Source organism: Narcine bancroftii, chromosome 9 (assembly GCF_036971445.1).
Source record: "Narcine bancroftii isolate sNarBan1 chromosome 9, sNarBan1.hap1, whole genome shotgun sequence".
NCBI classification, from domain to species: domain Eukaryota; kingdom Metazoa; phylum Chordata; class Chondrichthyes; order Torpediniformes; family Narcinidae; genus Narcine; species Narcine bancroftii.
In genome coordinates, this window is record NC_091477.1 from 2,856,425 (window position 1) to 2,878,754 (window position 22,330).

A 22,330-nucleotide genomic window follows, 5' to 3' on the forward strand; every position below is an offset into this window, starting at 1 on the left:
AACTCCTCACCAACACATTGGGGAAATTCACAGCAGCCAATTAACATTGGAGAAAACTGGAGCCCCAGTGAAATCCACTCACAAGGAGAGCGTGCAAACTCCACACAGGCAGCACTGGAGGTGGGGTTCGAACCCCGCACCTCAACTTTGAATTTTGTTTTTATTTTAATGATACAGCATGGCAAACAGCAGAGGATATCTGTACAAGGTGAGGGGAGGAAATTTTAGGGGAGACGTCAGGGGTAAGTTTTTAACAGAGAGTGGTGGGGGCCTGAAATGCATTGCCGGGGGTGGTGGTGGAGGCTGATACAATAGGGACATTACTTAGACAGGTACGTGGATGTCTGGAAGTTGGAGGGTTCTCAGTGTGAAGTAGGGAAGGGTTAGATTGTTATGGAGTAAGTTTATATAGTGGCACCAGCAACCAGGGTTCAAATCCCACGTTTTCTCTAAGGAGTTTGTACATTCCTCCAGTGTCTGTGTGGGTTTTCTCTGGGAGATCCGGTTTCCTTCCCTCCATTCAAAACATATCGGGAATGAAGGTCTTCGGGTGTAATTGGGCAGCACTGGTTCAATGATCTGAAATGGCCTGTAACCCATGCTGTATGTCCAAAATGTAAAAATTTAAAAAAATTAGGTTGCCACTGAACTAGAGGTCACTGTTTACAAGAAGAAGACAGAGATGAGGTGAAATTCTTCCTCCGAGGCTGGTGAATCTTTGGATCTCATTCTCACAAGGAGACAGAGGTTCGGGACTCTTAGAGGGAAGTTGATATTCATAGATAATTGAGAGGATGCTTATCCAGTACTTTCCAGAGATGTATGTTTGGGGAGAATGTCCGTGGGGGAGTGTCCATGGGGAGAGTGACTGTGGGGAGAGTGTTCGTGGAGAGAGTGTCTGACAGCACCTATAAATCTGCATTTCCATCTGGGCAGATTTACACTGGGGACTCCCTCTGCAAGGTCATGGCCACCGACACGGGGAAATCCTGACAGTTCATTATATCGATACGGGGAAATCCTGGTGGTTCAGTGCGTCTCTGAACCACTGCCTGCTCTGGTTCTGCAGAGGCTTGATTCGAAAGTGTGTCCACATGACCATAAGAATGGAGGAGAGGATCACTGAAGTCTCCTTGCCCCCCATCGACGTGATCTACCAGGATCGTTGTATGAAGTGGACATGCAAAATCGTTGAGGACCCCTTCCACCCAGCACACAGCATCGTGCAGCTGCTCCCATCGGGGAAGAGGTACAGGAGGATCAGAGCCAGCACCGCCAGGCTGAGGAACAGCTTCATCGCATGGGCAGTGAGAACGCTGAACGACCAAAGGAACTGCTCACACTGACCATCAGAGACTCACAAAGCATCATCTATTTATTTATTTATTTCTATAGATGAAATGCTTGTCCTGTGTGTGTATTGTGTGTCTATACATGTGTTCTTTCTGGTTGTGTGTCCGCATGTTTTTCACCGAGGACCAGAGAACACTGTTTCATCAGGCAAGACTTGTACAATCAGATGACAATAAATTTGACCAGCCCAATCTGTCCATGCTGGCCAAGGCATGGGAGTACTGATGTAAGGTACAAGACATTAGTGCAGCTGGTTGTACTCACTTACCTGCGCACGCGCGCATACACACACAGATTTGCACACATACAAATTTACACAAATATACCTACAAATTCCCAGACATAGACACATATAATCACACTAAAACTGTTATACAGAAGTGTACAGACAATTGTTTGAAGATTCAGTTGCATATAAGTTCACCATCACAGAATCCAGGTACACACACATGAATAAATGACACATCCTTGCACACTTGCAGACACAAAAAAAAAATCACACATATAATCACACATTTACCTGGACATACATTAGTGCAGCTCCCTGCTGCAGTGGGTAGCACTGCTGCCATACAGATCCAAAGACCTGGGTTCGATCCCAGGCTCCGGTGTTGTCCATGTGGAGTTTACACGCTCTCTCTGAGTCCGTGTGGGTTTCTAACAGGGGCTTCAGTTTCCTCCCACATCCCACAGACATTAGTGGGTTTAAATGTCCACTGTAAATTGTCCCCAGGGTGTAGGTGAGGTGAGGAGATTCAGAGGTGTCAATGGAAGTACATTGCAGGGAAAATAAGGAGGGGAATGGGCCAGCACAGACATAGGTGGTTGAATGGTATTCTATCCACACTGTAAATAGTGCCATTGTGAGAGACAGGTTTGCCTTACCTGAGAAGTTTCGTGTGGCTAACATTGTGGTGAGTATCGCGCCCTGAAATAGAGAGAGAGAGAGAGAGATCAATAGTGAGGATAGCACATTCCCAGCTTTCACAGCGCACAGTCCCATCCCATGTTTGAGGGGGATGGATCTGAGGGGAAAGATCCAAGGGGGAAGATTTAAATCCGAGATCCAAGCAGGAAGATCTGAATGGAACAGATCTGAGGGGGAAGATCCGAGCGGGAAGATCTGAGAGGGAAGATTCAAGTGAATGAATCCAAGGGGGATTATTCAAGGGAATGGATCCGAGGGGGAAGATTCGAGGGAATGGATCTGGGGAGGATGATCTGAGGGGAACAACCTGATGGGGACGATCAGAGGGGGGACATATTAGGAAGAAAATCTAAGGGAGACAGATTGAAGGAAGCTGGGAGATTTGGACAAACTGCTCTTATCCCCTCTCTCTGCCCTCATCAACCTCCCCATCCCTCGTACAAAACCCTGTCTGTGCCATAGACGATGACTCCAATTCATTAGTTCCCATCTCTAAATTCCTTGGTTTGAGGTGTCAAGGGCAGCATTTATTGCCCATTCCTCACTGCCCTTGAGAACTTGGGGGTGAGAAGGGAAGAAGTGGAAAATCTTGTGATCTGGTGTGACAGTAACACCCTGAATCTCAAAGTGGACAAGATGATGGAAATGATCATGGACTTCAGGAAGACTAGGGATGGCCACCCTCCACTACACAACAACAACTCTATAGTAGAGAGAATAGAGAGCACCGTTCCTTGGAGTTCACTTAATAACTGACCTATTTCCTCACTTGACAAGAAGGTGCACCAGCGAGAGGGACTGAAGTGGGCAAGGCTACCAGCCTCCATCACATCAACCTTCTATAGGAGCTCTATTAAGAGCGTCCTGGCTGCATCATTATGAGGTACAGTTGCTGCAGAGAAATGGATCAGACTTCAATCCACAGGACCATAAGAGTGGAGGAGAGGATCACTGAAGTCTCCTTGCCCCCCATCGACGTGATCTACCAGGATCGTTGTATGAAGTGGACATGCAAAATCGTTGAGGACCCCTTCCACCCAGCACACAGCATCGTTCAGCTGCTCCCATCGGGGAAGAGGTACAGGAGGATCAGAGCCAGCACCGCCAGGCTGAGGAACAGCTTCATCGCATGGGCAGTGAGAACGCTGAACGACCAAAGGAACTGCTCACACTGACCATCAGAGACTCACAAAGCATCATCAATTTATTTATTTATTTCTATAGATGAAATGCTTGTCCTGTGTGTGTATTGTGTGTCTATACGTGTGTTCTTTCTGGTTGTGTGTCCGCATGTTTTTCACCGAGGACCAGAGAACACTGTTTCATCAGGCAAGACTTGAACAATCAGATGACAATAAACTTGACCTGACTCCTCTAAAACCTCACTGAGTTTGGTTAAATATGACCCGCCCTTTGCAGATGGATACTGACTCCGCATAATCTCCTTGCATTTCTCTGTTAGCCTTTTTTGCAATTGTAGATTCAGCAACCTTCTGACAACAGGTGTTCGACGAACTGGCAGGTCATTTCCTGGTTTATCTCAGTCCACTCAGTTTAATAACGGAGTGCCACTTGTTCCTTGTGTTCACTGCAATTAGAAATTGCACAATACACGGCGGTGAAATGAGAGCCTCAGCATTTCAGATTTTTCAATCGACACTGAACGTTGAACTTGAAGCTGAAGGTTGTGATGACCTGCTGTCAAACTCCTTGGAGTCTAGGTTGAGTTTAAAAGATCCAGAGATCCTCTCTGCTGCTCTTCTGGTCCTGTAGATTGATCTCTGATCCACTTCCCTGCAGCAGTCGTACCACACCATGATGCAGCCGGCCAGGACGCTCTCAATACAGCTCCTGTAGAAGGTTGACAGGATGGTGGCCGGTGGCCGCTTCGGTCTTCTCAGGAAGTGCAGTCACTGTTGCACCTTCCTGACAAGTGAGGAGATGTTGAGTGTCCACGATAGGCCACTAGTTAAGTGAACTCCAGGGGACGTATTGGACAGTGGACTGCCTTTGTATGTGATTTATCTTGACTATTGCCATGCATTTGATAAAAAGACCGTATACATTACAGAACATAAAATATTAAATCCCCCAGTAAAGACGATCTGCCCACTATGTTGTGGCAACCTATGTAAACCTACTTCACAATCTAACCCATCCCTACATCACACACATAACTCTTTATTTTTCTTCTATCCATTTGCCTGTCCAAGTCTTTTAAATGCCCCTAATGTTCCAGCCTCCACCAGCAACCCCTGGAAATGCATTCCAGGCCCCCACCACTCTCTGTGTAAAGAAACTGAGTCTCCCCTGAACTTACCTTCCCTCAACTTGCCACTGGTGTTTGCTACTCCCTCCCCCTGGGTAAAACATGCTGGCTGTCCACCCTGTCTATGCCTCCATATCCTTGTCAAGAACCAAGCATCGCAGAAAAAGGGCCTTCTGACCATCTATACCGAACCCAGACTTAGATTCTATGGTGAGAGGGGAGAGAATTTCAAAGGGTCCAATCTCAGAGGGTGGTCCGTATCTGGAACGAGCTGCTGGAGGAAGCTGTAGAAGTGGGCACTTAGACAGATATTTGGATAGGGAGAACTTCCAAGGATATGGACCAAATGCAGGTACATGGGTCCAGACAATAACTTGTGCAGCTGTAACACGACGTCTCAACTCTGCACTCAATATCCTGATTGATGAAGGCAAGTGTGTGCTCTTCAACTCCCTCCTTACCTGTGTCACCACAGAACTAACCCCGTCTCTCTGTTCTACCCCACTCCCCAGGGCCTCACCATTCACTGTGTGAGTTCTGCCCTGGTTTATCCTTAAAAGAAACACCTCACACTTGTCTGTTCCTTGGCCACTTTCCCAGTTCATCTCAATCCTGCTGAGATCTCAGAGAACCTTCCTCTCTGTCCATTACACTTCCAACTCCCATACTTACTAACCATGCTGTCTACATTGCCATCGGCTACCATGGACCCAGCATCGGCCCCTGCAGTGCACCACTGATCACAGGCCTCCCATCTGAGTGACAACCCTCCACAAACACCATTTGTATCCTACCATTGAGCCCACACTGATTCCAAATGGCCAGTTCCCTCTGGATTCCGTGTGATCTGACCTACCCCACCTGGCCTTGCTAAAGTCCATGTAGACAAGGTCAAACACCCTGCCCTCATGGATTTACTTGGTCACCTCTTCCAAACACGTTTGTGAGACATGATTTCCCCCACGCACAGTGAAGCTGGCGATCCCGAATCAGATCTTGCCTTTCCAGATGCTGGTCGATCCTGCCTCAGGGTCGATCATTGTTTGGAGTTACCGATCAAGAGGGGTTTCTCCCAGGAGGGACCGGTGAACCACAGGGGGCAAACATTCCTCATTCCCTTGCAGAGGTGTTAAACATAGAAACATAGAAACATAGAAGATAGGAGCAGGAGTAGGTCATTCGACCCTTCGAGCCTGCTCCGCCATTCAACGAGATCATGGCTGATCTTAAAGTTCAGTACCGCGTCCCCGCCTTCTCTCCGTAACCTTTAATACCCTTATACTGAAGAAATAGATCTAATTCCCTCTTAAATATATTTAATGAACCTGCCTCTACTGCCCTCTGTGGCAATGAATTCCACAGATTCACCACCCTCTGGGTCAAGAAATTCCTCCTCATCTCGGTTCTAAATGGTTTGCCTATTATCCTCAAACCATGGCCCCGGGTTCTGGACTCCCCCACCATTGGAAATATCCCATCTGCATCCATTCTGTCCAGTCCTGCCAGAATTTTATAGGTCTCTATGAGATCCCCTCTCAATCTTCTAAACTCCAGCGAGTACAATCCCAATTTGCGCAACCTTTCCTCATAAGTCATTCCTGCCATTCCAGGTATCAGCCTGGTGAATCGCCTCTGCACTCCCTCCATTGCAAGAACATCCTTCCTTAGATAAGGTGACCAAAACTGCACACAATACTCCAGGTGGGGTCTCACCAAGGCCCTGTACAGCTGCAGTAAGGTATCCTTGTTCCTATACTCAAACCCTCTTGATATGAAGGCCAACATACCATTTGCCTTTTTAACTGCCTGCTGTACCTGCATGCTTGCCTTTCGAGACTGATGTACAAGTACCCCTAGGTCTCTCTGCACTTCCCATCTCTTAATCTATTGTTCTTGGAGGCCTGGTCCTCCTCGAGCCGACATGGTCTGCAGCCAAGAAACGGGCCCTTTGGCCCATCTACACTAATCCCATTTGCCTGCTTTAGGACCGTAACTTTCCATAGCCCAGTGAAGTGATCCTAAAAAAAGAAGTGAATGTTTCTGATTCCACCCCCTTCACTGGCAGTGAGCTCCAGATATTAACCACCCTGATTAAAAATAAACCCCTCCAAACCCCCTTATCTCCCTTCATACAAGCCCAATTTGATTTTGACCCCCTCCCCGCCCCGCTACTACCATGGGAAAAAAGCTTTGATCTACCCTGTCCATGATTTTTCTTATCTTCTCCACATCCATTAGGACACTGCCTCCACCCTCCATCACTCTGGGGAAGGCAAGGCCAGCCTATCTGATTTCTTCTCAAAACTAAAGTCCTCCAATCTAGGCAATGTCCTGGGGAGTCTCCTCTGCACCCTCTCCAGAGCTGCCAGGTCTTCCCCGGAGAAATGCTTGAGGTGCATCCAGAGTTCAGTTAAGTTCCGACAGGTACCACTTACCTTGAGTTTCCTGCGAGCATTGAACTTCTTCAGGCAATCGACGGTTTCTTGCCTGTGCATACAGGACGCCACTGTGGCTCGGTGCTGTGAACATAAAGAAAACTTTTGTTACTCATCCAAGTCTGGGTCATGCTTCAAGTTCCATTCCCAAGCCTGGCTATAAACTCTGGACTGCCCCTCCAACCGACAGAGTGCTGCTCTGTCTTGGATGAACAGTGAAAATGGAAGCTCATTCCCTCTTTGCTGGAGAAGTTCATGGCCATTCGACCAACTGCCTGCAAAAAACAGGACAGGACTTGGTCACTGTTTGACAAGACCATAAGACATAGGAGCAGAAATAGGCCACTCAGCCCATCAAGTCTGCCCCACCATTTAATCATGAGCTGATCCATTTTCCCACTCAGCCCCACTGCCCGGCCTTTTCCCCATAACCTTTGATGCCCTGGCTAATCAAGAACCCAGCAATCTCTGCCTTAAATACATCCAATGACCCGGCCTCCACAACTGCCTGTGACAATAAATTTCACAGATTTACCACCCTCTGGCTTAAACATTCCTCTGCATCTGTGTTATAAGCAATCCTGAAGTTGTGCCCTCTTGTCCTAGACTCTCCCACCGTGGGAAAACAACCTTTCTACGTCTACTCTGTCTGCACCTTTCAACATTAAAAATGTTTCAGTGAGATTCCCCCCTCGTTCTCCTAAATTTCAACGAGTCCAGGCAAAGAGCCGCCAAATGTTCCTCATACGATTACCTTTCCATTCTCAGAATCATCTTGTGGGATCTTCTAACATGAACCACTTCATTCAACATAGGATACTCTCTGATAAAACTCCAATAATCCGCCACAATATGGCACATGGTGGCATTGTTGCACAGTGATTCCGGACTATTGGATGGCCTCCCTATTTGCACCTTGACAGTTTTAAATCACTGCTTTTATACCTCACACAGCAGTGGATCAGAGGAGTCATCAGGTCTGAAATACTAACTCTGTTTTTCCCTCCACGGATTAAAAAAACATTTCAATTTTATTTACAGCGCGGAAAAAGCTGACTCCGGCTATTTACATCCGTGCTGCCCAATCACACCCAATATCATATATTTTGAAGGGTGGGAGGAAGCCAGAACCTCTGGAGGAGACCCACACAGACATGGGGAGAACGTCCAGACAGTGCAGGATTCGAACCCGGGTCACTAGCGCTGTAACAGCATCAAACTGACCACTTCAATAACCCAGCCGCCTGAACTGCTGTGTTTCCAGCACTTTCCACTTTTATATTAAAGAGACCTACAGATACCAGAATATCGGTTTTTTTTAAATGATCATTGACGTATTTTAGAACATTACCGTCTGTTTTAAAAGACCATGAAAGAATTTCAAAGTTCAGTGGGTGTGGATGATCTGAGTGGGAATCCTGAATGATTGCACAATCACGGGGTTAAAAGTCAGCCAGCAAAATCAGGGGTTGATTTCAGTGTCATTTCTGACTTTGTTAAGATAATCACCTATCTCTCCAGGTCCACAGGGTAAAAGAGAAGAGCTTCAGGTGCAGATGAAGTGGAAGCTTCAAGTTCTCAGGAATAAACATCTCCAACGACCTGACCTGGGACAAGTACATTGGTCAGGAAATGGCACCAATGTCTCAGGGGCTGAGGAAGTTGGGCACATCCCCCCTGCCCCTCAACAACTTCTACAGGGGCCCCATCAAAGACAGACTTGCTGGGTGGATCTCTGCATGGGACAGGAGCTGCTCTGCTCAAGGTTGGGAGAAGCTGCAGAAGGTGTTGGACGCAGCTCAGAACATCCCGCAAACCTCCATCCCCTCCATGGACTCCATCTACATCACCCGCTGCCCAGGAAAGGCAGCCGACCCACTGAAAGGCCCCTGACACACTCTCCTCTCTCTCCTCCCAGTGCAAAAGGAAGAGCCTTAAAAACAGAAAATGCTGGAAGGACTCAGCAGTTCAGGCAGCGATCGGGAAGGTTGAAGACCTTTCTTCCCCACGGCCATCAGGCTCCTGAATGAATCTTACAACATGCTCTCACGTTGTTCTTGCTTGGAGCTGATTGATCTTTTTCATTGGAACTGCATTCTCTATTGGGCTCTTGCCCTTCGACTGTGTGAATGTCAGTGCCGACCTGTTAGACTGTTCACACAAGAGCCTTTCTCACTGCAACAGGTATAACACCAAATGAACTGGGTCAGAGTTAGGCTGTGGGGATGGTGTGTGTCTGCCATCTAATGGCGGACAGTGGGATATACAGGCAACAATGGAAGGGAAGGGTGTACGCAAAGCCCTGTCACAAGCTCTTCACAAAGGTCTGGTGGAAGGTGATTTCACAGGAGCCCAATACACAGGGGTTTGCATCAGAGGCACGGCTTCCCTTTCCCAGGGAGACACTAGAGACAAACAGGAAACTGCGGACATTGCCACCTTGCATTCAGAAGGTCCGTCATAGAATGCAAGGAACTATAGAAATGTCGGTGGTGACCCAACAGTGATTAGGGGATGTAGGATCACTGACTTTTCCCCATGGACATGACCCCCACCCCCACAGATACTCCCCCCCATGGACACTCCCCCCACAGACACTCTCTCCACGGACATTCCCCTCCATTGTCACTCCTCCCCACAGACACTCCCCTTCCCCCCCACGGTCACTCTCCCCCACGGACATTCTCCCCCACGGACACTCTCCCCCACAGACACTCCCCTCCACGGATATTCTCCCCCACGGACACTCTCCCCCACGGACACTGTCCTCCATGGACTCTCCCCCATGGACACTCCCCCCACAGACACTCTCCTCATCACCCACTCTCCCTATGGACACTCTCCCCTGTTACTCACTCTCCTGACCCACCAAATCCCCTCCCACAGCCCGACAGGCAATATTTCATTGATGAGTCCTCCCAACCCATCCCAAGGTGCTGCCTGCTGTTCAGCTGCCCTGTCCCAGCAGGTGGGACATACCGAGATCCAGGGGTGTTTAAGGGCCTCTGCTGCAGAGATCCGTTTGACAGGGTTGATTGTCAACATTTTGTTGATGAGATCTTTGGCCTCGGGTGTCACGGTATCCCACTCTGGAGACGGGAACTACAGCAGGAAGAGAAAACAACAGATCACTTCCACACCTTGTCTCATCACCCCTAGCACCTGAAGGCCAGAGATTTGGTGGCTTGTAGGTGAAGGGGAAGCATAGCGTAGAACACACTGGGGATTTTCCCATCTATCAGATTCCCAAAGGAGTTTTAATTCATGTGATTCTCTTTGGAAGGTCAAACCTGAAGGTGGAATGGCAAGGTTCTTAACAGGGTGGAAGGATCTTGGGGTTTAGGTGACAGGTCTATAGATCCACACAGGTTGATAGGGTGGTTAAGAAGATTTATGGTGTGCTGGCCTTCATTAGTCAGGGGATTGAGTTCAAGAGTTGCTTCTCTATAAAACTCTGGTGAGACCACACTTGGGATATTGTGTTCAGATCTGGTCACCTCGTTATAGGAAGGATGTGGAAGCTATGGAGAGGGTGCAGAGGAGATTGACCAGGATGTTGCCTGGATTGGAGAACCTGTCTCATGAAGCAAGGTTAACAGAGCTGGAGCTTTTCTCTTTTGGTACAATAAGGACATTGAAAAGACTCTTAGACAGGCACATGGATGTAAGGAAAATGAAGGGTTGTAGGTGTGAGGGAGGGAAGGGTTAGATTGTGGAGTCAGTTTACATTGGTCGGCACAACATTGTGGGCTGAAGGGCCTGTATTGTGCTGGAATGTTCTATATTACGAGGAAAATTAGTGGGGGCCAGCATTGGTTCATTGGACTGAGTGGCCTTCTGAGCTGGCTGGGAAGAGGTAGATTTGGTCTGTTATTAAACAACATCCAACTTGTGAAACAGAAAAATCTGCAGAAACCACAATGGTAGTTAATGCACAAAAAGTGCTGGAGAAACATCACTAACTCATTGTGTTGGGGGCACACACATGTTGGAATGTGGAGCAACATTCAACCTGCTGGACAAACTCAGCAGGTTGAGCAGCATTCGTGGGAGAGAGAGAATTATTGGCATTCAGGCCTGAACCATTCATCAGGACTGAGAGTGCAGAGGGGCGAGAGTTGGTGTAATGAGATCGCCAATGTAATGAGGAGATAGTCATTGTAATGAGATCACTGGTGTAATGAGGAGATCACTGGTGTAATGAGATCGGCAGTGTAATGAAGAGATTGCCAGTGTAATAATGAGGTCACCATTGTAATGAGGAGTTTGTGAGATGAGGACCTCATTACACCAGCTCTCTCATTTCTGCACTCTCAGTCCTGATGAAGGGTCCCGCCTGGAAACATTGATCGTTCTTACTCGCCCATGGATGCAGCTCAACCCACTGAGTTTCCCCAGCACTTGCTTTGTAATGGGATGTGTAATGGGGGGACCGGCCTGGATCTAGTGGCTGACGGAGAAGGCCCAGGTCTCCCAGAGTCGGCACTGTAGCCAGCGACAGCCCAAGCCCTCGCCTGTGTGAATCCCAGACTTGGCAGCAGGATGCAGTTGGTACTCACGTCGTAAGCCCCAGCTTTGATCTGCTGGTAGAGCCTGTGCTGGTCTTCATCCCAGAATGGAGGGTAACCGACCAGGAGGATGTAGAGGATGACACCTGGGGAAAGAGCATGACTTAGACCAACCACAGAAACACAATGCCCACGAGCCCAGCTCAGAAGCTGCGGGTCCCCCGGAGAGTGACCCCCCCTCCTCGTACTCCCTGTCCCCAGACCTTCATAGATGCAGGTTCAATCCCCATCTCTGGCACTGACTGTGTGGAGTTTTCACACTCCACCTTTAAATGCATGGGCTGCCTACCTCTTAACTCCCCCACCGCGCGCTCTGGTTACCTCCCAGGGATGTGGCATTGCTCAGACCGCACTTGGAGTACTGCAAGCTGTTTTGAGCTCTTTATCTGAGGAAGGATGTACTGACTTGTTGGAAACCTTTTGTTGGTCTGGATTCCTCAGCCGCACTCTCTCTATTCTGAGATTTCCCCGTTTTTTGCTCATTCTGCTAATTCCTTGAAGAAAACCTCAGGCTTGAAACGTCAGCTACGGACACTACAGATGCTACGGACGCTGAAAAGACTGGCTGAGTTCCTCCAGCATTTTGATGTGTTTTTATGGCATTGGAGATTCATGAGAATGATCTTGAGGTTGAGAGGGTTAACACACAAGGGGTGAAACTTGAAAGTCTGCAGATGCTGTGATTGTAGCAAAAACACACCGAAATGCTAGAGGAACTCGGGCCGGTCTCCCAGCATCCACAGGAGGTAAAGAGATATCACCGACGTGTCGGGCCTGAGTCCTTCATCAAGGTGTGAGCAAAAGGCAGGCAGGTGTCTTAATAAAAACTAGAGATTGAGGGTTTCACAGCTCACCTTTCTACAGTTTCCATTAAACCCCCCTTCATTTTCTTCCCTCTGTCGTCCTTCCCCAGTTCTCTCTCTCTCTCCCCCCCCCCCCCCACCCTTTTCCCTCTCTCCTTTCACACAGCCAAAAATCAATTCTCACTTTTCCTCTTATCATGTTCAATTAACACCTTTTATCTGTTGGTCTGAACTCCTCCCCTTCCTATTCTCTCTCCCTTAATCTCTCATTTATAATTAAGATGCCTGGCTGTCTTGAGGAGGGGCTCAGTCCTAAACTGTTGGTGATATATCCTTCCCTCCTGTGGATGCTGCAAGATCGGCTGAGTTCCTCCAGCATTTCTGTAATGTACAAAGAACGTTTGATGGCTCTGGGACTGTACTCACTGGAGATGAGAAGAACGAGGGGAGATTTCATGGAAATCTATTGAATACTGAAAGGCCTGCAATAGAGTGGACATGCGTCCTACAGTGGGGGAGTCCTGGTCCAGAGGGCACAGACTCGGAACACAAAAACATCCCTTTAGAACAGAGACTAGGAGGAATTTTTTTTACTTGGGGAGGTAAATCTGTGGAACTTGCTGCTGTGAATGGTTGTGGGGGCCAAGTCATTGGGGATATTTAAATGGAGGTAGATCATTTGTTGATTTGGAAGGATTACAGGGAGAGGACAGGAGATGGATGGTAAAACAGCCATGATGGAATAGCAGGACAGATTTGATGGGCTGAATGGCATAATTACCACTCCTATGTCTTTTGGTCTAAATCAGCCATTCTCAACCTTTTTTAGGCTGTGCCCCCCCCCCTCCCCCACCCACCCCTGGACTCTGCTCACAGTTTCCAGGCCCACTTCCCTGTGAAACAGTCAGGTTTTGGTTTCTTCCACACTTCTCTCCTACCAACTACATAAAAAATATCAAAAATGTTTATGATTCAAGCCTGTGGTCCAGCCTTAAACGTGCTGTGGACCCCACGGGGGCCGTCCAGCTCCCGATGTGAATGGCTGCCCTAAATACAACAGCTCCAGAGCAGGACGGGGCCTTATTGATATCTGAGAGGAGTAAAACACCAGACGCTGTGATTGTCGCAAATACACAGAGATGCTGGAGGAACTCAGCAGGTCTCGCAGCGTTCATTGGAGGTAAAGATATATCACCGACGTTTCGGGCCTGGACCCTTCTTCAAGGGGTTAGCAAAGAGCAGGCAGGGAATAACTCTTATTGATGTCTCTGCTGTCAGTAGGTGACCAAAACAGCACACAACGGCCTCACAGGGTCTCACACAAACAAGCTCATAACACTCCATTAACCTTGCATCCACCAACCTTTACTCTGTTCCCACTGACCTCTCTCTGTGCTGGTGTGCTATGCATGGGAGGACTGGCTGGGCTGTTTGCAAAATGACCTTTCTCACTGCACTTGGTGCATGTGCCAATAAACTTGACTCCCTGAGTTCCTCCAGCAGGTTGATGGTTGTTAGGGAGAGATTTGGGCAGAGGGTTGAGCAGGGAAGTCCAGAGGTTTGAACATAGAATATAAAGCAGGACAGGCCTTTCATTTGGGGTTAAAGGGTTATTGCTTGTGGGGATTGTTGGGGTATTTCATGTCTTAAATGCGTGGTCATATATTGAGATTAAAAAGGAAAATTAAAAAACACTAATGGAAAAAAAGGGATGGAGGTGGTGAAGAGGCAGAAAAGAAGTGAAAATAAAGATATAAGATGGCCACATTGGACTATATGACTATAAACATTAATGGAATATATAACCAAGTTTAAGTGTATCCCATTGGAAAAAAAAATCACATATAATTTGAAAGACAAAGTTACAATGTTTGAAAAACCTGGGAACCATATATGGAACATAACAGAAAGAGCAGGCCTTGGACCACCACCACCTAAAATGATAAGAAGATTTAATGTGAATAAGTAGATGATATGTCTTTTTTGTTTGTATTCCTTTTGTAAAAGATATTGTTTTATTGTATTTTTTATGTTCAATATTTACTGATTTTTGAGGGGGGTGGGAAGGGGGAAGGGAGGGATGCGGGAAAAAAGAGAAAATGTCACTGTGAATATTTAAAGAGATGCATTTGTAAATATATTGGTTGATATGGTTCATAGTGTGATAAATAAAGAATTACAAAAACAAATACTGTCCTCCTTTGTTACTCCACTCACGCCAGCATAGTTTTCTCTGGAGTGGGACTTATAACATCGCACTGTACTGGAACAGGCCCTGTGGCCCATGTGTCTGTGCTGAACTTGATTCCTAAATTAGCTATCCCTCCATCCCATTTATATTCACGTCTGTCTAAAGCCTCTTCACTCTTTAGATTCTGGCCATTTTTAACCTTTCATAATATATACCCCAGACTGGGTCCATCGGTAAACTGTAGAACAAGCATCAGTACAAACCACCTGGTGGTTGGATATAAAACCAGTCCTGGAAAATGGGGACACTTGTTGGTATTCCCTGAAAACAGTGAAACAGTCCAAAGGGTTAAACACGATGATTGTATCTGGTCCCATCGCTACCCCTGGCTGCCCGTTCCAGGGATCCAAGACTCTGTGTGTCAAAAACCAGTGCCACACATCTCCTTAAACCTCTCCCCCCTCCCGCCCACCCTTAAACACAAGTCCTCCAGCGTGTGGCACTTTTTCCCTGGGAAAAGAATCTGACTCTCACCCAATCAATAATCCCATAACTTTACCAACCTCGATCAGGTCTGCCCTCAGCCTCCAACGCTCCAGAGGAAACAACCCAACCTCCAACCAGTACTCATCCCCCTTCCCGCTAATCCAGGCCACATCCTGGTAAACCTCTTCAGCAGCGGCAGAAGGCTGAGTAGGCTGAAGCCTGGGGGCCTGGAGTCTGAGCTGCGACTCCTTGCAAGATTGTGTTTATCATGTCCAGTGTGGCCAGAGTCGACTCCGCGCTGGTGCTGGTGTGGTGGTTTCTGGGAGCTGGTGGCAGCGGCATGAAGATATGCGGTGTGTGCTCCAAAATACCAGTGTCCAAACTGTTTTCACCTGAGGGAGTAAGTGAAGAACGGGAGGGGTGCGTGGCCAACAATGTCTCAGTTACTGGATAAAAGTGAGCCCACTAAACACGCAAGATGGGCTGAGTTCCTCCAGCATTTCTGTGTGTTTTTCACAGCTAACCTCAAACCGCAGAGTTGATCCCCTGCTCGGGGCAGCCCTCAGGAACATAAGCACAACTTCTACAATTCAAAAGTACTTTTTGTTCCCCAAACTAAAACATAAATTGGTTATACAATTATTATTATACTCATAGACAGGAGAGGGAGATTCAGCCACAGGTAGAAGGAAAATTCCACGGTGGTGTTAATGAAATAAGTTAATAAAATTCTGATAAAATATATCTTAAAAGGATAAGATCGTGAGGTTTCATTATCAGGTCACATTAACCATATAACCATATAACCACTTACAGCACAGAACAGGCCAGTTCAGCCCTACTAGTCCATGCCGTAGCAAATCCCCACCCTCCTAGTCCCACTGACCAGCACCCGGTCCATACCCCTCTAGTCCCCTCCTATCCATGTAACGATCCAGTCTTTCCTTAAATCCAGCCTTTCCTTTTCGCCAACAAACATCTCATTTGCCATGTAAGAGTAGACTTCCTGTCTACAGTTGGCTTTGCAGAGACAATGGGAGGTGCTTTCACAAGTTAGTGAATGGATCACCAAGGCTTGAACAGTGTCCAGGCACAAGAACTGAGAAATCTTTTGGCTGCTGGACTGGAGCCAGAGTTTTAAATCTCTGGTTGAAGTTTGTTGTCTTAAGTGGTTTTGCAAACAGAGAGAAAACATCCAATTTTGGGGGGAAGAGAGAGAAAGACTTGAGAGTACTTTACAGCAGCTTGTGGTGAAGGCTGCAAGTTGGCAGACCTGCTGCACAACCCCATTTGAAGAGGGGTTTTGAGTTCTGAGTTCAGCCTGTTCTAAATCTCTGTCGTCAATTGCAGAGGCTGTGGCTGGTTATTGTGTTTCTCCTGGAATAGGGGTAAAAGAAGAACTCTTTGTGGTGACCTGGAAGAAGAGGTTATCTTTTGGGAAAACTCAAGAGGGGACAAGTTTCTTCAGTAAGACACTTCATTTACTGATTGAAGGAGATCAGTGTGTGTGTCCAACAAACAACGAATATTTCTCTGAAACCAACAATGATCTTCCTGAGTGGTAACAACTCGAGTTAAAGCTCCAGAGCCTGGTGAAGATCATAAACATTCACAGTGTGGAAGATTGCTTGATCCCAGTGAACTTGGCGAAGTGAAAAAGAGCTTTCCTGAACACATGAACACTAAATACATGTGTGCTTAGAATCAGAAGGGAGTTAAGTTAGGTGAAGTTAATAGTAATAAGTTAAGTACTGATCGTATTATTCTGTATTAAGAAAATGAAACCAGTGTTGTTTACAGTGAACATCAATGGTTGTTAAGTCCTTTGGGCTTGTAACAGTGGCAACAGGCCATTCCCTGTGAGGGTGGGAGGAAACCAGAACGCCCGGAGGAATGGGTGAACATTAAAAAAATCCTTACAGACAGTGCCGGATTTGATCCTGGGTCTTGGTGCTGTGATAGCGTTGAACTAACCGCTACGCTAATGGTGCCACTTTACACCTGCAACCCAGAAATCTCCAAGATGTAACGGTGCCACACCTGTGAGCAGGTTGATATGGGCTGTCAGTGTAAGGAGGAACCCATTCCCCAACCACCTGCTGTCCCTTGGGTTTCAACCCTCTCACCCTTGCGGTACGAGTTCCATAATAACAGATGCCCTATGGGAAACACACAAATATTGTTCCGTTTTGCATGCTGATGTACTGGAACAATATTTATGACACCCTTCACTCCCCTGTCACACACTCCATCCCACGCCAGAGCTGTGCTTACCACAAGCCCAAAGGTCCACAGGTTTAGCATAGGGATCCTTCCTCAAGACCTCAGGAGAGAGATATCCAGGGGTGCCAGCAAAACCTGGAGAGAGAGAGAGAGAGAGAGAGATCTTGGGTAGATTTAAAGCAGAGGTTGACAGGTTCTTGATTGGCAAAGGTTATGGGGAGAAGGCAGGGGAAAGGGGGCTTGAGAGGAAAAATGCATCCGCTGTAATTTGAAGGGCAGAATAGACTCAGTGGGCCGAATGGACTCAATTTTCACCTCTGGCCTTATGATATTCAAATACCCAGGAAAGCAGAAGGCTGCAGAAGGCAGCAAACCCAGCCAGGTCCATCAAAGGTTCTGACCTCCTGTCCATTGAAGGCAGCCAACATTATAAAGGCCCCCACCACCCTGGTCATGACCTTTTCCCACTGCTCCCTTTGGGCAGAAGGTACAGAAGCCTGAAGACCAGCACTCTATGTTCAAGAACAGTTTTTATCTAACAGCTATCAGGCTCTTGAACGTCCCCTTTGTACACTGATCAGGGACTGCTCCCACACCTCCACAGGTGTGTCTGAACTTTTGCAAAGTCACTTTTTTGCACGAAGATTACAGTGAATATTTATTATCTATTTTATGCATTTATTGTCTCTTTTAAATTAATTTGTTATGTTATTATTAGTGTTAAACAGGAAAGTCTGCAGATGCAGTGCAAGGCACAACTGTGCTGGAGAAACTCAGCAGGTCACACAGCATCGATGGGAAGCAAAGGCTTGAGCCCTTCGTCAAGGTACGAGCACAAAGCAGGCAAGTGGCTGAATAAAAGATGGGAGGAGGAGGGAAGAAGGGGCAGGGTGAAGAGCACATGCCAACAAGCAAGAGGTGGTAGGTGGATATGGGCAGGGGAGTGAAGAGCTGAGGTGATGGGGGAGAGGTAGCTCTCTGAATGGAGAGGGTAGGGGTGGGGAGCTGGAGGAAAGGAGGGTACTGAAGGGGGGGAGAGAGAGAGAGGGACGGTGGGGGGTGGGTGATGTTGTCTAATGGAAACTAGAGGTCAATATTAATGTCATCTGGTTGGAGACTGTCTGGACAGAATATTAGGTGGCTTCAGTCTGGCAGTGCATGAGACCATAGACAGACATGTCTGTGTGGGAATGGGGTGTGGAATAGAAATGGGAGGCCTCTGGGGGGGTTCCTGTTATTGCAGCAGACAGTGAAGGTGCTGAACGAAACGATCTCCCAGTCTGTCCAGACCCTTGGGTGTCAAGGAGACCATGGCAGGAGCAATAGATGACCCTAACAGATTCATAAGTGAAGCCTTGCTTTACTTGCAAGGACTTGGGGGAGCTGAATGGTAGAAAGGGAGGAGGTGTGGGTGCAAGTGGAGCACGTTCTGAAGTCACAGGGTCAGGGCCGGGTGGGGGGGTGGGGTGGGGGAGATTATTAGGGAGGGATGAATGGACAATGGTGAGATCATGTTGTAGGTGGAATAAATTGCGGAGGAGGATGTGTTGGATGAAGAGGCTGATGGGATGGTCAGTCAAGGGGAATCCTGTCCTTGTTATGCGTAGGGGCAGAGGGGCTGCGGCAGATGTGTAGGTAATGGAGGATATGAGGGGAAGGGTGGTGAACGGGAAACCACGTTTTTTTGGAGAAGGAGGATATCTCAGATGATCTGGAATGGAAGAGGTAATCTTGGAAGCAGATATGATGGAGACGGAGGAATTGAAAGGAATGGAATCCTTTCAGGGGATAGGGTGGGAAGGGATGTAGTCGAGGCAGCTGTGGGAGTTGGTGGGTTTGTATAAAATATCTGTCGAGAGTTTCTCTCCCAAGACAAGGACAGAGGGATCGAGGAAAGGGAGGGTGTTGCTAGAGATGGACCAAGTGAATTTGAGGTTGGGGTGGAAGTTGGCAGCAAGTGGATGAAGGCGATGAGCTCATGAGACCAGCATCAAAGCAGTTGTTATGTAGTGGAGAAAGAGTCGAGGGGCCTTGCCCGTGTAGATTTGTAGCAGGGATTGCTCCACGTAGCCCACAAAAAGGCAGGCATAGCTGGGGTCCATGTGGGTACTCATGGTTACCCCTTTACTTGGAAAAAGTGGGATGAGTCAAAGGAGAAGTTATTGAGGGTGAGGACAAGTTCTGCCAGCTGAAGGAGGGTGGTGGTGGAAGGGGACTGTTTGGGTTTGTTGTTGAGAAAGAAACAAAGGGCTTTGAGACCTTCTGTATGGGCGATGGGGGTGTAAAGAGATTGGACATCTAGTGGAAATTAGGCAGTTGGGTTCAGGGAACTAGAAGTGATGGAGGACATGTGAAGTATCACAGAGGTAGGTGGGAAGGGTGTGGACCAGCAGGGAAAAAATATGGAGGTAAGTGGATACCAGTTTGATGGGGCAGGAGATGGCAGAGATGGGAGGTTGGAGGATTGGGAAGGTCAAGAGGTGGTGGAGGGTAAGGGGGGGGTCAGAGTGAGAGGAGGTAGAGGTTTGGGAGGCCAGGGGAGATGAAGGGTAGGGGTCAGAGGGGGGAGTTGGAAGGTTGAGGAGGTTGAGGGGAGGTGGAAAGTTGGCGGGGCTAGTGTGGGGAGGTGGAGGGTTGGGGAGGATGGTCCAAGGGGGAGGAGGATGGTTCAGGAGGTCAAAGGGTTGAGGTGAGGAGGGACGGTGGAGAGTTGAGGGGATTGGGAGGAAGTAGGAGGGAAATGAGAGGGATTGAGTGCGAGAGGGATGAGAAGAAGGGGGTGTTCATAGGAGGAGATGGTGGTGAGTACGGAGAGGCGTGAGGGGATAGAGAAGGGGGGGGATGAGCCTGTGGAATCCAGCAGCAGCAGAGCTATCCAAGGTGTCAGCCTTGCGGAAAATGAGGTTGGCGTGGGAACTGGTGAGGGATTTGATGTGGATGCTGGAACAGGGGTGGTCGGGACCAGAGTAAGTATCTTGAGGAGTTGGGGCTTTGGCCCGTGGGTGCCTAGGGCTACGGTGAGAGTTCGCAACAGAGGCGTATGATTATAGCTTTTCTTTATAAATTCCTGTTCCAGTGGGAATTTCAGTGTGTGTGTGTGTGTGTGTGTGTGTGTCCACTGTACAATGTGATAGCAATTAACTCATCATTTCTCAAGTGGAGCTGAGGCCAAGAACAGATCAGCTAGGTGCACCAAGCCAGCAGCAGGTCGAATGGTGCCAATTCAACTCACCGAACCAGGCCTGTTGGTCCCCTTCAACTTCAATGGCCAGGCCAAAGTCAGCAAGCTTCACTGCCGCTCCCTTGTTCTTGGAGGCGAGGAGCAGATTCTCCGGCTAGAATCAGAGAGACGATGAGGTCAGACCAGCGGTAAGTCAGAGGAGGATGTAATCCCCTAGTCTGAGGCCCCTCTGCTCAGTAGGAGAGAGGAGGGTGTAACTCCCCAACCCAACCCTCTCATCTCTGGAATCAACCTGATGAACCTCCTCTGCCCCACCACCAAAGCCAGTACATCCTTCCTCAAGTGAGGAGACCAGAACTGCTCACAGTTCTCTAGGTTTGGCCTCACCGGGACCTTGTCCAATTACAGCAGAAACTCCCTGCACTTAAATTCAATCCCCTTCAGCAATGAAGGCCCATATCTCATTGGCCTTCTTGATGACCAGTTACTCCTGCAAACCACCTTTTGTCATTCATGCCAAGTCCCTCTGTAGAATAGCTGCAATTACTCTCCATCTTAAATAATAATCTGATCAACTATATTTTCTTCCTTGTGTTTACAAACATTGTACTCCATCAGCCAGACTCATTTAACCTATCCATAGCTCTCTTCAGATTCCCTGTGCCATTCACAATCCCAAGGAAACACGGGAGGAAGAGAGATACGGATGGTACAGTCAACCCGTCCAGCTCCGTAACATGGTTTTCCCCAACACCTGGACACCTCCACTCCAATTCCATCCAGAAAGTTCCCCCTGAACCTGCTTCCACTGGCCTGTCACTACATGTAGCACTTCCTCTGCAGGGCATTCCAGAAAGATCCCCAGTCTGTCACCAAGCTTTTGGTCTGCCCATCTCTTAAATATCCCTGTGAGAATGGAAATCGGGACAACTGATGAGAGACGGCAACTATTTCCTCTCCTTGGGATGCACAGAACTCAATGTCCTTGCTCCTGGTCCACAAGACCAGGGGTGGCCAAACCGTGACTCTCAGCTTTTTGATATGCGGCTTGCAAACTGTTGGCTGGTGCTCACAATGGCAGCGTTAGTGGGCATGGCTTGTGATCATGTGATTGCGGCTGTGTGGCAGGGAAGTGGAGTTACCGGAGTCTTAGTGTGACGCCCGGCACTGTCGAGCTCGGTTGCTTTCCGCGTGTGGGACCTCATTGTTTCTTTTCACTTTAATTTCTTTACAAGTGTCCATGAAAATTTTGTGAAGGAAGACGACGTCATCAAATTGTAAGAAGCTAAAGGATGAAGATGGAAAGCAGACATCTGAAGCCAGAGTGGGAGGAGGATTTTGCATTCACCGTTAAGGGGGGTGAACCTGTGTGCCTTGTTTGCAATGTGTCACTACAAAGCCAGGAACTTAAAATGCCACTCTGAAACAAATCACAAGAGCTTTCCAGCTGACTGAGCTGATTTGTACAGCCTTGACAATGTACCAGCTGGATTTTCAACGCTTCACAGTCAACATGGAGACTCACATAATCAGTCAGGATTTTGATAATATTTGGTATGTGGATGTTCACTCTTTTGATGATTGAAACTAATACAAACAATGAATAAATATTATGTTAATGTATTTCTTGATATTTATATAATTTTCTTCTTGACGAATTTGTTTTAATTTTGTGGACAACATAGATCCAAAGTAATCATTACTTAAATACATAGATTGAAATGAAAAAATATCAATGGGGTTACAAGTTGTCCATATCTCCAAATAATCCCATCCCCTTCCCCCCAAACAAAGCCCGGAAATAAAGAAAAACCTAGAGAAGAAAGAGGAAATAGAGCGGCGGCCTCCGGGATCCAGTTCATTCCATCTAATAGAGCAGCACCCTCCGGGATA

The 22,330-nt window shown here is 47.7% G+C and overlaps 1 protein-coding gene across 3 annotated transcripts in view; it reads right to left on the reverse strand.

The window, feature by feature from the left end:
- Positions 1-22,330, reverse strand: part of LOC138743122 (calcium/calmodulin-dependent protein kinase type II subunit alpha) — a 125,653-nt gene that overhangs the window by 15,553 nt on the left and 87,770 nt on the right. For all 3 annotated transcript variants that reach the window (XM_069897991.1, XM_069897989.1, XM_069897990.1), the window contains 6 exons: positions 20,489-20,591; positions 17,308-17,391; positions 11,545-11,639; positions 9,965-10,087; positions 6,986-7,069; positions 2,239-2,281 (listed from right to left, as the gene is read on the reverse strand). In XM_069897991.1, coding sequence (XP_069754092.1) covers positions 2,239-2,281; positions 6,986-7,069; positions 9,965-10,087; positions 11,545-11,639; positions 17,308-17,391; positions 20,489-20,591 — 532 coding nt within the window. The remainder of the gene's footprint in view (positions 1-2,238; positions 2,282-6,985; positions 7,070-9,964; positions 10,088-11,544; positions 11,640-17,307; positions 17,392-20,488; positions 20,592-22,330) is intronic.